Source organism: Coccomyxa subellipsoidea (genome assembly GCF_000258705.1).
Source record: "Coccomyxa subellipsoidea C-169, whole genome shotgun sequence".
Lineage (NCBI taxonomy): Eukaryota > Viridiplantae > Chlorophyta > Trebouxiophyceae > Coccomyxaceae > Coccomyxa > Coccomyxa subellipsoidea.
This window is the reverse complement of record NW_005178033.1, coordinates 745,967-760,843: the sequence shown is the minus strand read 5'-3', so window position 1 is coordinate 760,843 and position 14,877 is coordinate 745,967. Positions and strand designations below refer to the sequence as shown.

Sequence of the window (14,877 nt, the reverse complement as noted above, 5' to 3'; positions counted from 1 at the left end):
CCCTCAAAGAGTCAGCGCCCCAACACATCTGCTGCCAAAGAATTGGACCGCCGTCAAAGCCTCATCATCGGACGACTCGCGCTGAGACACAGATCGCGAAAGAGCTACATCTGACCAAGCGCATGCTGCCAAAATCCCTCGCTCTGCCTGCCATGAGCAGCGACCCCACCCCATACAGACCCCTCTCACCACAACAGTCACTCTCCTTCTGCACCAGGGCTCCAGCCGCACTCTCAGCAGCCAAGAAGGTTTTTGAGAGCCGGCTCTGGCTCGCGCGGCTGCGGCGGTTGGCGGCTCGGGGGGTTTGAGAGCAGGTTTGGAGGGGAGTCAATATCAGGCGCCCTGGGTGGGGGCCGGCGCGGCCGGGGCGACCGGCAGCGGGGCGCGCTGCAGAGGGGGCAGCCGCTCGATGGCGTCATAGTGCAGCACGAAGTTATCCTTGCGCACGGCCTCCCAGGTGGCGGTGTCGAAGACGTAGTAGGAGCTGCGCTCCATCTGGTCGTTCTTCTGCTGCGGCTCCACCCCCTGGATTGCCGTCAGCCACACCTGCGCCGCACCCGCAGGATGTAGATCACTAGTCTCCTCTTAGTGATTCTGTTGCGTTCTCATGCAGGCTGCTGAATTCTGCTCCGCTGCAAGTCAGCTGTGAGCTGCGGTCCACTAGAAAGAGGAGAAACAAGCCCAGTAAAGGCCAGCATCTGCTCAATCAAATTACCGCCCATAGCCCTATGATGCCGTGCATCCAGATTCAGAGCAAATGAGCAGATGGCAACAACGACATCAAGGTGTCAAGAAAGCTTGTGCATAATGGGGGTCTGCACAAGCGCATTTCTGAAATGCAGGACCGGGCAAATTGGGAGGACAGGTAAGACGGCGGCAGGGCCCACCTTGAACTCCTTGTGGTAGGCCCAGCCGCGGTGCTGCAGCTCATCCGCCGCAAACAGCTGCGCCTCGTCACCAGGCATGGAGTAGAAGATGTAGAACAGCGTCTCCTGCGCAAACTTGGTGAAGTAGCCCGCCTGCAATCGCGGCGGCGCATGCCGATAGCACTCCGGCACCTGCGCCCACACGCCGGTCATCGACGGCCGGAGATCGCTTATGCAGGCAATGCTACTTCTAAAGGGGGCTCACATGCATTTCCATGGAGGCTCTAGCCCTCTCAACATGGTGGCATCTCAATGACCGTATACAATTTCAAGATCTAACTTCTGTTTGGCATGATTTGAATTGATTCGAGTTGCATGCAACTGGCGCTCACCTTGAAGTCGGGCTCAGGCCGCAGGGGCGCCTCAGCCCAGGGGGAAGCGAAGGTTTTGTAGACGTTCTCGGGGGAGTTGAGGTGAAGGCCCAGCCCCGTGAGGTCCGTTCCAAGCGCAAGCGTGGTCAGGTCCGGATCACTCATGCGGATCACACCCAGCAAGCCCAGCAGGCCAAAGCGGTCTGGTTGCGCAACATTGCCCTGCAGATGCCACATAGGAAGATGTCAGCCCACCGCCGACTTTGTCGGTGCAAAAAATAGTGCACATTGCCACAATTGCTCTTTTGATCGCATGTGTCACACTGAGGGGTATTTCCATCGGTAATTGCTGTGAACAAAGATGCATATGGGAGCTCCTACCTTGGTCTGTTCCAAGGCTCTTTGTTGCTGCATGTGTATTAGCCGCATCACCTGATCCTGGGTTGCCGGACCCTGCCCTCCGCCCTGCAGTCCACATGCATGCGTGAGAAGCGCCTCTTAGACAAACACTGTATGCCTTTCTAGAATAGCCTTTCCTTTTGGGAAGGCTCGGTTTCATCGAGTGCTAATGTGTTGGCATCCGCACCAAGCTCTGCAGCACAGCGGCGGGGATGTCATTGTAGAGGCGAGCATTGCGCTTCATGTCATTCTGCATCTGCTGTTGTTGCTGGTCCAAACCAGGCTGCTGCTGCTGCTGCTGTGGTTGCTGCCTGAAGCCTCCCATGATGCCCCTTTGCTGGAATCCCTGCTGCCCCTGCCGCGGCAGCGACAGGATCGTCAGTGCCCCATACACTGCCTCATCAACAAGGACACGACGCCCTTGATTCCCTGCCGCAAAGGCCGCTGTATGACAGAAAACAAAAGCAATCTGACAGATGAGGCTCTGCTGGCGGGACAGGACCTCACCAGACCCTGTTGCTGTTGCTGCTGGCCGCCCTGGTTGTCCTCGGTGCCTCTCTGGTCGGCCGCGCCCGGGAGCGCCGGGAACTCCTGCTCGTTCTGAATGGAGAACTGGCCGCCGCCGCCCATCTGAGCCTTGTGCAGGTTGGCCAGGTTGGAGTATGGCGCCTCCCCCAAGCCTCCCAGGCCCGCGCCACCGCCGCCGCCGTCGCCGTTCGCGAGCGTGCCCGCCTGCCGGGTGGCCCCGAGGGCTGGGAACTCCGAGGCATCAAACGCGGGCGGCTCCTGCTCCTGCTGCTTCTGCTGCTGGCCCTGCTGCGCCTGCATGGCCTGCGAGCCCAGGTTGCCAGGCCCGAGGCCCTGCCCGGCAGCCCCGCCCAGGCCGCCAAAGGCGCCCATGCCCCCCGGGTTGACCAGCTGCCCCTTGTTGATCATGGCCAGCAGGTCCCCGGAGGGGTACTGGCCCGCGCCGGCCATCCCGTGCAGGTTGTTCATCGGGTTGGTGCGGCCCGGGGACGTGCCAAGTCCAAGCGCGGATCCCAGGTTGCCCATGGGAGCTCCGAGGCCCCCGAGGCCCCCCGCTCCAAGGCCGCCGAGTCCCCCCACGCCGCGCCCCTGGGCGTTCATGAACATGCCCATGTTGCCGCCGCGCTGCTGCAGGCCGGGGGCGGCAGGCGGCTGGCCGAGCGGCGCGCCGGCCAAGCCGCGGTCGAGCCCGCGCCCGCCGACGCCCGGCAGATTCATGCCGCCCAAGCCGCTCCCCACCGGACCCCTCCCCGCGTTGGGCGGCAGCCCATTCATCGCCACCGGTACCCCTCCTCTTCCCGGCCCCGGTCCAAACTGCGCATGAGGACACCTTTACAGCTGAAAGTTATCGTCATGCATTGGCGAAGCCAAATGTTGGCAGAATTAATGGATGACATCCTAGGGCTCAGCCACTTGTTCGCCACTGATGTATTGGCGAGGTGAAGAGATGAAGAATGGAGGTACCTGCTGAGGCAAGCCCTGCCCAAAGTTCCCGCCGCCGAATCTTCCCTGCGCAGTAGGCTGCGGTGCCGCAGAAGCAGGCAAGCCTCCAAGCCCAGGCCTGGACAACCCCAAGATGTGTCAGGAACCCACAAAGTCAGAACATGTCAGTGGCTGTCTATCCCACGCTGCAATATTCACGTCTCACAGTTCCTGCAACCTTCTTGGGGGAGGAGATCTTGAGGAATTTACCTTCCACCCTGCAGCGCGTTCTGCATTGTGTAGTTTCCCTGTAATCCTGGTATGCCTGCCATACAGAAATTCATTAGGCATCTTCGTCCTGAGCAGAGACCGGAATATTGCGGCAAGACAGACAGTGGAAGTCATGTGCACAAAGAACACTACCTGATAAGGGCCCTCCATTGAATTGCGTTGGGAATTGGCGGGAGTTGGCAGGATCAACTCCGTTATTGTTGTTTAACATTGAAGCCTCCAAGTGGCCCCTCTCTGACTGCTGCAAGAGCACAGACACCGTCAATGCAGAGCCTTGCCAAACGCATGGTGTGGCTGATCGACACTATCTCAGTCTAGTGCGGGAAAATAGGGCACATGATAGGTTACTCTGCTTGGCAAACCCCCAAGTTGTCGTGCCTGAAATACCCAAGCAGAAACACCTTCCTCACGTGTGACTGAAGAGGACTGCGGGTGTGTGGAAGGCACCCTTGCAAGGACAACCTTCTCGATTTTGAAATTTTCTATGAAATATTGCAGGCATGCCAGTGCTCTTCAGCACAAGGCAGCAGAGAGTAGGTAGTGCATTACAGGCCGTGCACCACCCAGCAAAAGCCTTAGTCTCCTCGTCGTGGGACCATCGCGCTTTCTTAGAAGGATGTATAAATGCTCTGCCAAAGGGGCATGCAATCAAAGGTCCTGAAAGACCTCTGGAAGGCTGATTCTCCTCATGTCAGTACTGCCACTGGGAGAGTAAGGGTGCTCCTTCAGCGACCGGCCTTCCATTGCAGACCTCTATCTACACTCAATATTCGATCAGTTCACATGCTGATAATAATCCTGGCGCGGAGAGCAAACCTTGCAAAATTTCGAAGAGATGCAAGGATCATCTCAAGTTGGTCCCCGCAGCTTGCAACACACCGCGTCTCTGCCCTGGTGCAACAGGCTCCAACTGATCGCCTTTCGCACAGAATTATCAGTCTTCGCAGTTCTTGTGACTTGATTCTCCGCGCAACAACCAGTTTGATGCACAGGAACGCCGTCGTATCGAGGGCCTCGCTGCGGCGATTAGAGAAGAACGCAAGCCAAACAATTGACATGCGACTTCCATTCTTTTAATGATTTAAACGCATAACTGTGAAAGAGAAGTCATCAACGAGGGATATCACAGAGCCTGTGCCAGAGCTTGATCGCAAGGCTTGGCGGGCTCTTTCTTGGTGATCAGCTGTCCGTGTTCCTTCATATTTGCAGGCATTCGTCGGATCCTGCAAGCCTGCCACCTTGTGGCCTTCATCTGCCAGGACGTTGCATCTTGGACTCATCGATAGGGACATCTCGTCTGTGATCCGAACGGCCTTGGAAAAGTGTGTGGTGCTTCTAGTTCCTTCCTGTTCAATTTGTTCTGCCGCCACCTTGCTGGCTTATTGATGATAGTCTGGATGGTGCAGTGGCGTAGAGAATATGTGCATGTTGCTATGCTGTCGCAAGCATATTCTGCTTTAGATATTGCACCGACAAATGTCTGTGATGCCTGAACGTTCAGCACCACCTTGGCACAGAGTGGTGATAGCATACACTTGACGAGGCAAGTATGCCGTTCTTGCAGTGGCAGACGATTGGGAAGATTGGGAAGACGAGACCTTTGAGCCCAAGCTGGCAGCAGGGGCTGCAAACGGCCATCAGTTTGAGACCAAGGGCCAGGCTGTACTAGCCAGCACCAAAGAACCCGATGCTTCAAAATTTGCTGGAGAGGACGAAGATGAGGATGCGCCCCCCACCTGGGAGAAGAACGTCCCCAAACCACAGCAGGTTGACACTGGTTCATACCCTTCAGGATATGAACTATAGGTGATTGAACTGGGGTCTCTTCAGAACACAGCGTTAAGATTGCACCATGCAGAGCAGCCAGCTATGATCGCTACTCACACGCTGTAGTGCTGCCTTGCAGAAGAAGGAGGTTGCCAAAAAGTCCTATGAGGACAAGGGGAGGTTGCAAACCATTGATGAGGGTCCCTTGGATGATCCAATCGCTGAGAAACTGCGGCAACAAAGGTGCTTCTTTCTTTCAAGGATCACCCATCACTTTCTCCGGCCGTGCATCATCCTTGGTGTTCTTCGTCCAGTACACATGAGAACTCTGCTGACTGATGATCTCCAAGGATGAGGGTTTTCATGCAGACTTCAAGCTTCATACAAGAATAATATTTCCCATGAGATTAATTGGATTCTCCTGTAAGCTTTAACGGCTGATGCAGGCTGGTGGAGGACGCCGACTTTGCAGCGGCGCAGGAGCTGTTTGGCTCGAACATCAACCTGGACACGTTGCAGCCCAAGTCAGCCAAGGACTTTGAGGACTTTGCCGCCGCGCTCGTGAACAAGTACATGGCCCCGCACGCCAAGAGCGCGCACTACAAGGCGCTGGTCAAGGCCCTTGTCAAGAATGCAGTGAAGCCCCTGGACCTGCAGCAGACCAAGGACATCGAGACTGCGGTCGCAGGCATGCGCTCTGACAAGCTCAAGGAAAAGACAGCCGCTGACGCCGCCAAGAAATGTGAGGCACTCCTCTCCGCATGCCATCTCAGCTCACGCATGCAAAGCAGCACCAGACCGCGTGTCAATGTCTGTGTCACCCAAATGTCTCCTGCTTGACATCCATGTGCGTGGACGGATTCATTCGCATTCTGCTAAAACTTTCTTGCGTGCTGTTATGTGAGTGATGTTGGTGTGTGAAGCGTGGCTGTTGTGTGTGCAGTGGCAGGCAAGAAGAAAACGCTGAATGTGGGACGCAGCGGCGGCTCTGCGGGTCTGGATGACTACAAGTTCGACGATCCACTGGACGATGATGACTTCATGTAGACCAGTTTTCCTTCAGTTGATGGCTCTTGGGTCTCCCCGACTGTTGATCATGGTCACGAGCAGCCAAACTTAGATAGTCTGCTAGTATATGTAGGCTTTTGCACAGCACACAGCGCGCCAAAGCGGGCTGATGCAAGTTTGTTGCAAGTTCTTGCACAGACTAGTTTGATTGTAACAGACGTGGGCATCTTGTACAAGCTCCAATCACAAGTCGAGTTGCTCCACAATGCTGTTGCATCCTTGCTTGACAAGGGCAATCTTCTCCAGTAGCAGATCAGTCCGGCGCTGCAGCCTCACCTGCAGAGCAAACCACTGCTCCACGCTTGCATCGCTGGGGGCTGATTGTCCTGAATAACGCAATTCCGAGAAGCTGTCCTCACAGGTCCGTGCGTGGCTGACTGAGCTGGCCAACCAGGATTTGGCCCTTTCCGTGACTGCATGCTCCTTGCCGGCGCTTTCAGCATTTGTGTGGCTTGGTGTTGCCACCAAACGCCGCTTAGACACAGACGGCGCTGTGAGCCTGGACTCCTGCAGATGCGCACAACACCAATCATGTCCATCACATGCAGTACTCTCCATTCTTGGGATAAGGCACATCGAGAATAAACTGGGGCACAGATTAAGCAGCTCCAGCTCGAGCTCGCTGCTTTGTTCACAGGAACAGTATTCATTGAACACCAGATCGGTTATTCAGTATTTAGTCCGTACCTTTGGCACTGTGAGACGCCTCTGCACCGCCGCCCTGGCAGCAGCCAGCTTCTGCGCCCACAGCGCATGCAGGGCCCCAAAATTTGGCACCTTTCCTGCCTTGTACACAAGGGCCTGCGGCCAACCTGGTGAGCTGGCCGGCACCCTTTGCAAAAGAGCTCCATCTTTGTTACTTGGAGATGAGCTCTGCAAGTGCCCCAAGCCAACCTCCATGGCTCCCCCCTGCCTGTCAGCAACGGCCCTGCCCATGTTCAGGTCCCTTCTGCTGAGCGCTGCCTTTGCTGTCCTGCCCTCCAGCCTCCTGACCTCTTCCATCACTGAAGACACAGATCTATTCACTGGGGCTGCTGCAGCCTGCTCTGATGCTCTCCCTCCCCAGTGATCAACCGCTTTCTCCTGCTGCAGCAAATGAGCTGGCAGTGCCTTATAAGGCTTGGGCTGTTTGGGCTTAACTGGGGCTTGCAGGTTCTGCTGCAGGGCTGCCAGTGCTTGTCTCTGCTGCCGCTGCAGCCTGAACTGCTGCGCTCTCTGCATGTGAATGCATGCGTCTGTCAATGCAAGTTGCAATGTTCCCGATGCAGCATGAAAGACGCACCATGCTGCATGACTCAGTGAAAGACGACTGTGATCAGTGTCCTCAGGGACATGAAAAGGGTTATCTGTGGTTCTTGATCAAATTTATATAGATTGTGGATACCTTCTGAATGAAGGCCGGAACTGGTTTGGCCCTGAACACTGGCTTTGGTTGCGCGGCCTCTTTCTCCGCAATAGCGGCCGCAGCAGCACTTGCGGCAAGCGCGCGCTCCTTGTCGCGCTCATAGAAAGAGAACGGCCCCTCCAACTCCTCCAGCACTTGCCTGGAGTGCTCGTGGAAGTTGCGCACCCTCTCTGCCTGTTGTGCCAGGATTCTGGCATACCTGCGCTTGGACACTTGATAAGGGAAGAGACATCCATTTACTTAATCCTACACCTGCATGTACACATCATGTAGGATCCGAGCTCATAATGTCAAACCCAGAGGCTGTAAGGTTTTTGTCCGCATGGAATGTAGTATGGTCTCTGACCTGGGTTCAGAAGTTGTCCGTGGCAGCTGATGAGCTCGAATTCTGTGCGCTGCCTCCTCTGCTGCCCTCAGCTCCAGATCTTGGCGCACCTTCATCTGCCCACAGCATGCCTCATGATCATGCATTTCTAGTTGTGCCACAGCCAAACAGCAGCATGGCTTGTACACGCAGGTCAGGAGGGCCATACTGCTCCTTGACGATGCGCTCAGGCTTACCAAAGACACCATCAATTTAGTACGCACAATCTACACCAACTGAAGGGCACAAAGCATCACACCTGCATTATGGTCTCCTTCTGGAGTTTGCTCGGGGTGGAAACAGGCCTGGCGCGACTACTCGCTGGCCGGGAGCTGCCAACCTGGGTTGCATGCGCACCAACATCAGATTGGGAAGTCCGGGACGTATCTGGCTGTGGTTTTGGCTGAGGTTCATGCTGTGCCTGCTTTGTCAGCAGCGCCAGACACCGCCTTACAGCAGCCGCCGCCTCGATGCTTTCAGGGTCGCGATAGTAATCCATCCAGTCGTCCTGAGCGCAGCCAAGACAATATGTAAGGTGACGATAAGAAAGCAATGGGGGGAGAAATGCAGAGCAAGTTGATAAGGAGGCCTTGAACTACAAAACGTACTGGTGCTGCCACTGCCCCTGAAGATTTCCTGGATTCCCGCTGCCACCAGTGGATGGGTCTTACGCCATCTTCAGGTGCGCCTGCTGACCTGCACCCCAATATGTGTATAGTACTCCGCTTAACAAGCACGAATGCGAGGCCACAAGGCTTGTGGGCTGTCTTAGCAATGTGCAGGGAAGACACAGCACTTGGGGATGGGCTGTTGCAGACCTGCTTGTTGGGTCCTGAGCCGGTGCTTGCTCACTGCGGCTGCCCACAAGAGCGGCACGGCCTGCTTGTGTCTGCAAAATTGCTGCAGGAGGTGCGCTCCCAGCGCCTGCTCTGTCCGCCAGGCCTTTGTCATTGCCAATGACATCCTGCACCAAGCGGAGCAGTGTTGGCTTTTGCCACACACTGCCGCGAAAAAGAACTCCAAAGTGTGCGTCAAGTAAGAAAAATACCTGCACATTTTGCTGTAGGACGCTAATTTGATCCTCGAGCTTGGCAAAAGCCTCAGCATTGCGTGGGCTCTCTTCGGGCTGAGATTCCTCATTTGGCACCCTCAACTTCTTCCTCTTTGTCTTCTTCTTGCCGGGGACAGGAGCTGCGGTGCTTGTTGTATATGTATCTTTGAGGCTGTCTTGTTCTGTCCTTTTGAACGCTGGTCTCCAAACCCCTTTGTTGCTACTCGCCTGCCTCTTGGCAGGCGATGTGCTTTGGGATTGTGGAAATGAGGACCCAGGATCCACAAAGCTGCTGGGGGCTTTCTGGCTTCTAAGGAAGTGCTCATCGGCAAGGTCCGGGTGGGTGTGCTCAAAGCTGCAGTTGGCATGACAAGACCCCTCAAGAGATCAGCTTCTCACAGTGATTTCTTCAGCTCTGCATGGTGTGCTATGTACCGTGCCAAAGCGCCTTGTGACTCACCTGAAAGTCTTCTGACGTAGAACCTCAACCTCCTTAGGAGGATTTTTGTTCCTAATAAGTTGTAACCGCTTGAGAAGCTTGAGCTTCACAAGCTGTCTGGGAGCAATCTCTGCTCTGTGAATTTTACAGCTGTCAACGTGTGTTTCCTCTGATAGCGTCCCTGCGCTTCCGTTATCTTCTGTAGTCAGATACATTGCAGCATCGACTGCACTGGCTTGAAAGAAACCTGCCACGCATGCAGCGAGGAGGGTGCCGTATACTTTGATGCGCAAAAGTTAAGAGACTAGGAATGTTATTGATGCATAAGATATGCTTGTTGACAGTCTGAGAAGCTGCTGCTCGGAGCTATATATTCGCTTCGATGGGAAACCTGCTGCTCTTTCAACAAAGATATTACCAACTGAAAATCCCCAGATCGATGAGCCTGTCGAAGCAAGATTTTCAAGCAAAAAAAAGCGCATAATTCACTAACCGAGCTTTTCAGTCAGGCCACCGATCAAGACAGAGTTGACGGTCCAAGAATAAGGGGCATGTGAAAACTGGAGGGGGTGATAATGTGTCCAGGATGCAGGTCTTGAAATTGTCTGTCGTGCATTCATTTGGCTGGCGTCGCCTGGCGATCGAAGACATCAGATTACCAACAAGTGCCATCCTCGAAGTTAGGATCTGCAATTTCAATTAGATGTACACTACACTCGATGCTTTCAGCCCATTTTGATGCTCATCTTGTGCTATTGAGCACAGCAGAGCAAACACAGGATGTCCCAAGAGGGTCCTGGTCTCTATGCTGCAGCAGCCTTGAAAGCGAGGGACATTGTAGATCATCCTGTCACAGCGAGCCACGAAAGATGTGGACACGATGCCAACCTTCACATCGTCCACTTTCTGCAGTGAGTCTTTGGGCAGTCAAAGTTTGCCCTATCAATATGAATTTTTCACTTAGAAATGAATTATGTAGCATGTCCATAAGGACGGAGGGTCAGGCTGGTATCTTTACAATAGCCAATTGGATGTATAAATCTAAGCGGATGTACACAAGAGAAAATAAATTTTTGTGTGCAGATATGCATCCATTTACTGCGTGCTTGCTAAAGAGATTCCAGTGATATCCAAGGTTTGTCATGATATAGGCAGTCGTCATTAGCTCACGGTGTGCAACCTTCCTGAGCAGGGAGATACGTGCAGAATGGATCAGGCGGAAGAGGGATCAAGTGAAGACCTCGAGCATGGGACGTGCGGCCACCAGTGTGCGTGAATTCCCACAGCGAATATACAATGCTGCCATGCTGGAGTCCCTGCCCAGTATTGGCCCTGAGACTCGCCGGGTGAGTCCTCTGCTGCTGTGAAATGCCAAAGCATTCAACACAGGTCTCCCAGGCCTGTACTGTATCTAATAAGCAATGGTGGACGCAGCTTGATCTCGGATTGCACACGGTTGAACCACACCAAGGAAACTTACTGTTGTTTGCATCAACCGCAGATGGTTGTGGAGCATTTGTGGACTCTGCCTGGATGCGCACCAGGGCCACCCTCAGCAGAAGAGCTGCAGCTGGAGACTCAAAGACAGGTACATTAGCATCCAGTCCTCTTGTGAAGCACAATCTTAGCGAGATTGCAGCAGCTTAATGTGGTAATTTGTTCTTATTTCTGCACAGGCTGCCGCAGTGGCAGACAGGAAGCGCAAGGCAGCGGCGGCGAAAGCAGCAAAGCAGGCGCTGCAAGGACAGCAGGAGCAGGTTGCCCACAATGCCCTGCACGTCGCCCCTGCTCCTGCAGGTCCGTCTCTATCTCTCTCGTTACTGCAAAGCAGATCCTCCAAAACAAGCATTGACTGATGATACTAACATTGAAAATCAACAACGCAAGGTTTCATCTGTTTATTCTGACGGTAGTTGTATGTGTGCGTCAGAGGAGGCCAGGCTCAAAAAGAAGGCGCGCAAGCACAAGGAGTACATACCAGGCGTTGGCACAGCTGCCTACGCTTTCTTGATCACTCTCTTCAAGGTGCTGCTTGGAACCACAGCACGCAGCCACAATTGAAGGTGGTTTTGGATGCTTGAAAAAGCTTTCATTTTCATTGAAACTTTATCATATGATACTGCATGGTACAGGCCCACAGGCACGGCGAGGACCATCTCACTAGGAAGGACTTGTCTGATCGGGCAGAAGCCAGCGGCCTGGCAGACGCTCCCATCTTTGGTGAGTCACATTCACTGTACTCGTTAACAGAATCAGAGAGTTCCTTCATGCTTTATGTCGATTTGGGTGCTGCACAGGCACATCCCTTGAAAGTGAGTGTTCTTTGGTGATCTGAGTGTTTTGTTTTTCCAATAGGCAATGGGCAGGCTCAGGGCGGTGTGAACAACCCTCAGCGATGGTACAACGGCTGGAGCAGTTTCAGCACGCTCAAGAACAGAGAGCCGCCACTGGTTCTTGCCTACAGTCTTCCCATGAAATGCAAGCTCACTCCTGAGGTGCGCTCTTGACGGACTCATTAAGCGCTACAAGCATCCTATTTGTAGCAGACGACATCCAGCATGGAGAGTACTTGAGATGAATCAAGCCCATAGTACTGCTCTGGCATGGCAGGGGACAATCTTGGCAGCGAGGCTCTACAAGGACGCTGTCATTCGCAACCGCATCGCTGAGGATCCGGCCATCCCTCTTGCCTCCCTTCCCGATTCTTCTACCGTGGCCGCCCCTTCTGCTGCTGGTAAGCTTTACCAACCTCCACACAAGTAGCACAGGCTTTTGGCAGGCAAATTTGCATAGTATTATGGCCAGCTCTCCTGCATAGCCTCAATATTGCCTTCGTTGGTTACTGCGATGAACATAGAAAATGCAAAGCCAATGGTGGCTTCACAGGTGGCAGCAACGCAGGATATGCGGGAGCAGCAGCATTCGGCTCTGCAGCGGCCGAGCAGGGCAGCAGGGCAGCGGCGGCAGGCTCTGCGCAGCAGCCGCTGCCGCAGCCGGCGCGCCGGGCCTCCGGGGCCGGCAAAGGGGGCAGCAGCAGCGCCGCAGGGCGCGCGGCAGCAACCTCCGGCTCTGCCGCGCCGTCGGCCGCGGCGGGCCCGGCCCGCGGCAGAGCCCTAGCGCCCAGCCAGAGCGTTGCGGCCGGTGTTGCCATGCCCGACATCCGTGCGTCCCTCCCACGCTCCACTAGAGCAGTGCTCATATGCATCTAATAATGATTGTCTCAATTCTTACTGCAGAGTGCGGCGTCAGCACAACACAACTCTTCCTACTAGGATGAATCTTTCTGCCATCCTTGTAGGAAGATATATATTACTACATGCATCATGTATCATTTCGAGTCTATCTTGCATGGCTGGGGAGCTTGCAGTTCTGAAGAAGTGTCTGGTGGATGTTGTGCAGCGTTGGGTGCGGACGGGCTGCCCAATCTCACAGCGCTGCCCCTGCGGGAGCGGCTGGCAGCTGCGCAGCGTTTTGTGGCAGCTTCCATGGCGGCCCCGAGGACAGCTGCTGCAGGGTACTCTGTAGCTGCTGCAGCCCAATGGCCGCCACCGAGTGCCCACCCCGGCTCAGCCGGCCGGAGTGTAGCTGCACCGCAGCAGCTGCCCTCTGTTGCGGCTGGTTCTGCAGGATACCAGCCCCGCTATGCGGCCCAGGCAGCTCCCCCGATGCTGACCTCGGTGCCTGTGCTCCCGGGCGGGGGCGCTGCATCAAGAGGACGTGCGTCAACACCTGCCCAGAGGCGAGGTGTGTTTTCACACTTATTTCGCTTCCCCCTGCAAAGAATGCTCAATGGAGTGTTTGCCCCCTTCAGACATGGGCTAGCCGTAAAGTTGTGATCTCAGTCCAACGTGCACAACAATGACAGCTGCATTGCAAACAATATTGTTCTTGTCATGAACTTCTTGGTGCTTATGATACAGGCGGTCCTGTGGTGGAGGCTGAGGTGGTGGAGCTTCTGGACAGCGACGACGAGGAGGTGGCCACACCAGCCCCCAGGCAGGCAGCTGCTCCCAGCCAGGCAGCTGCCGCCAGCCGGGCAGCTGCCGCCAGCCGGGCAGCTGACGCCCACCAGGAAGCTGGCCCGTCTGAAGCAGGGGCTGATGATGGCTGCGTCGCGCAGCTCGTGGACATGGGCTTCACTCCAGAGCAGGCAGCCTCGGTGAGACAGCCTGCAGTGGCCCTTTTGGATGTCTCACCAAACATGATCCTTGCATTTGCATCTCAGGTCCCCTCTGTTTTTTTGTTCTGTGCAACTTTCTCCAGCAATAATCACATCGTGCAAGCCCTCCTATCAAGTAGATGGTCTTTGCATCCCCGCCTTTCCCAGCGGGTGCCTTCATGTGTAGCAAGTCAGCATCGCACCTTAGAGAGTCCAGGATATGAGATTTGAACTGACACATCCATTTGTTTCTGCAGGCGCTGAGGGATGGCCGCTCTGTGGAGGAGGCTGTCGAGGTGCTTATGATTAGCTCAGACGAGGAGGACGACCCTGCCCCAGCAGCCCTACCCGCCCCAGCAGCCGCGCCAGCCGCGCAGCCCTTTGACTGGGCTCTGCATGACTTGCCCGCCGCGGCGCCGGCCCCCGACCTCCGGCTCTCCCAGGGCGCCGCCGGCATGCCCCCCCTGCCGCAGTCGCAGCAGGGCAGCACAGCTGCGCGCGACAGCCAGCCGCAGGCGGGCTCACAGGCCGGCCCGAGCGCTCGTCTGGGCTCCCAACCAATGTTTGAGGCGCCCTTTCTGGAGACACAGGGCTCACAGGCTGGCGGGTGGCATGCCGCATTAGACCAGCCGGGCAGCTCTGCGCAGCTGCGGGCGGCACTGCCAGGGCCAGGCCGGGACAGGCGCCCGCCAAATCTGGTGGCCCGGGCTGCGGAGGCGCGCGCGGCCGCGCAGCCGAGAGCAGCGCCGTCCTCTGCGCCGGCACAGCTAGCTTTGCCCCCGCAGGGTGCGTCACAGTGTATCGACCTACAAGAGCTGATGTGTCCAGTACACGAGTTTGCCTCAGCTGCAGGTCGATGCTGCATGTGACGCTAAATGAAGAACAGTGCATTGTCAATCTGGGCGTGCTGTTGAGACATGAATCGTTGTTCTTGCAGCCCAACGCACGGCGTCACAGCCAAGCCTGCAAAGAAATGACTCGGGCGCCAGCAGCGGTATATCCCGAGCCACCAGCGAACACACTGGACAGGTCACTCCACCTACCCACCAAACCCGCCAGTCTGCATGTTCACTTGTGCTTTGGCAGAGTTCAAGCTTCTACAAAGGATGACAGCCTGATCACCATGATTGCGACAATCAAAGTAAGTGCACTCTGTCCCGTTGCTTTGGTGTTACGGTGGGCATCGATGGTCTTTGTGTTGGGCAGGCGACGAAGGGAGTGTGGCGGCTGCAAGGCCTGGGTGGCGAG

At 55.6% G+C, this 14,877-nt stretch overlaps 4 protein-coding genes across 4 annotated transcripts; 2 read left to right on the top strand and 2 right to left on the bottom strand.

Moving 5' to 3' along the window:
* Positions 1-396: 396 nt before the first annotated feature.
* COCSUDRAFT_8819 (hypothetical protein) lies at positions 397-1,441 on the bottom strand (the record flags this gene model as incomplete). The annotated part of the gene is made up of 3 exons (XM_005646721.1): positions 397-546; positions 888-1,058; positions 1,259-1,441. Coding segments are annotated over 3 exons (504 nt in total), but the record flags the coding sequence as incomplete, so codon positions are not given.
* A 2,435-nt stretch (positions 1,442-3,876) lies between these two features.
* COCSUDRAFT_66515 (translation initiation factor eIF3 subunit) lies at positions 3,877-6,379 on the top strand (the record flags this gene model as incomplete). The annotated part of the gene is made up of 5 exons (XM_005646720.1): positions 3,877-3,913; positions 4,941-5,143; positions 5,283-5,386; positions 5,590-5,885; positions 6,087-6,379. 5 exons carry the CDS (start codon positions 3,877-3,879, stop codon positions 6,188-6,190), a joined length of 744 nt encoding a protein of 247 aa, XP_005646777.1. The 3' UTR covers positions 6,191-6,379.
* Positions 6,380-6,394: 15 nt separating this feature from the next.
* On the bottom strand, positions 6,395-8,931 carry COCSUDRAFT_55929 (hypothetical protein; the record flags this gene model as incomplete). The annotated part of the gene is made up of 8 exons (XM_005646719.1): positions 6,395-6,487; positions 6,590-6,718; positions 6,899-7,012; positions 7,106-7,426; positions 7,596-7,815; positions 7,963-8,057; positions 8,321-8,488; positions 8,833-8,931. 8 exons carry the CDS (start codon positions 8,929-8,931, stop codon positions 6,395-6,397), a joined length of 1,239 nt encoding a protein of 412 aa, XP_005646776.1.
* A 1,319-nt stretch (positions 8,932-10,250) lies between these two features.
* COCSUDRAFT_83466 (hypothetical protein) lies at positions 10,251-12,587 on the top strand (the record flags this gene model as incomplete). Its single annotated transcript, XM_005646996.1, has 9 exons — positions 10,251-10,381; positions 10,663-10,816; positions 10,972-11,058; positions 11,147-11,267; positions 11,401-11,495; positions 11,603-11,690; positions 11,826-11,965; positions 12,081-12,204; positions 12,364-12,587. 9 exons carry the CDS (start codon positions 10,251-10,253, stop codon positions 12,585-12,587), a joined length of 1,164 nt encoding a protein of 387 aa, XP_005647053.1.
* Between the last annotated feature and the right edge of the window lie 2,290 nt (positions 12,588-14,877).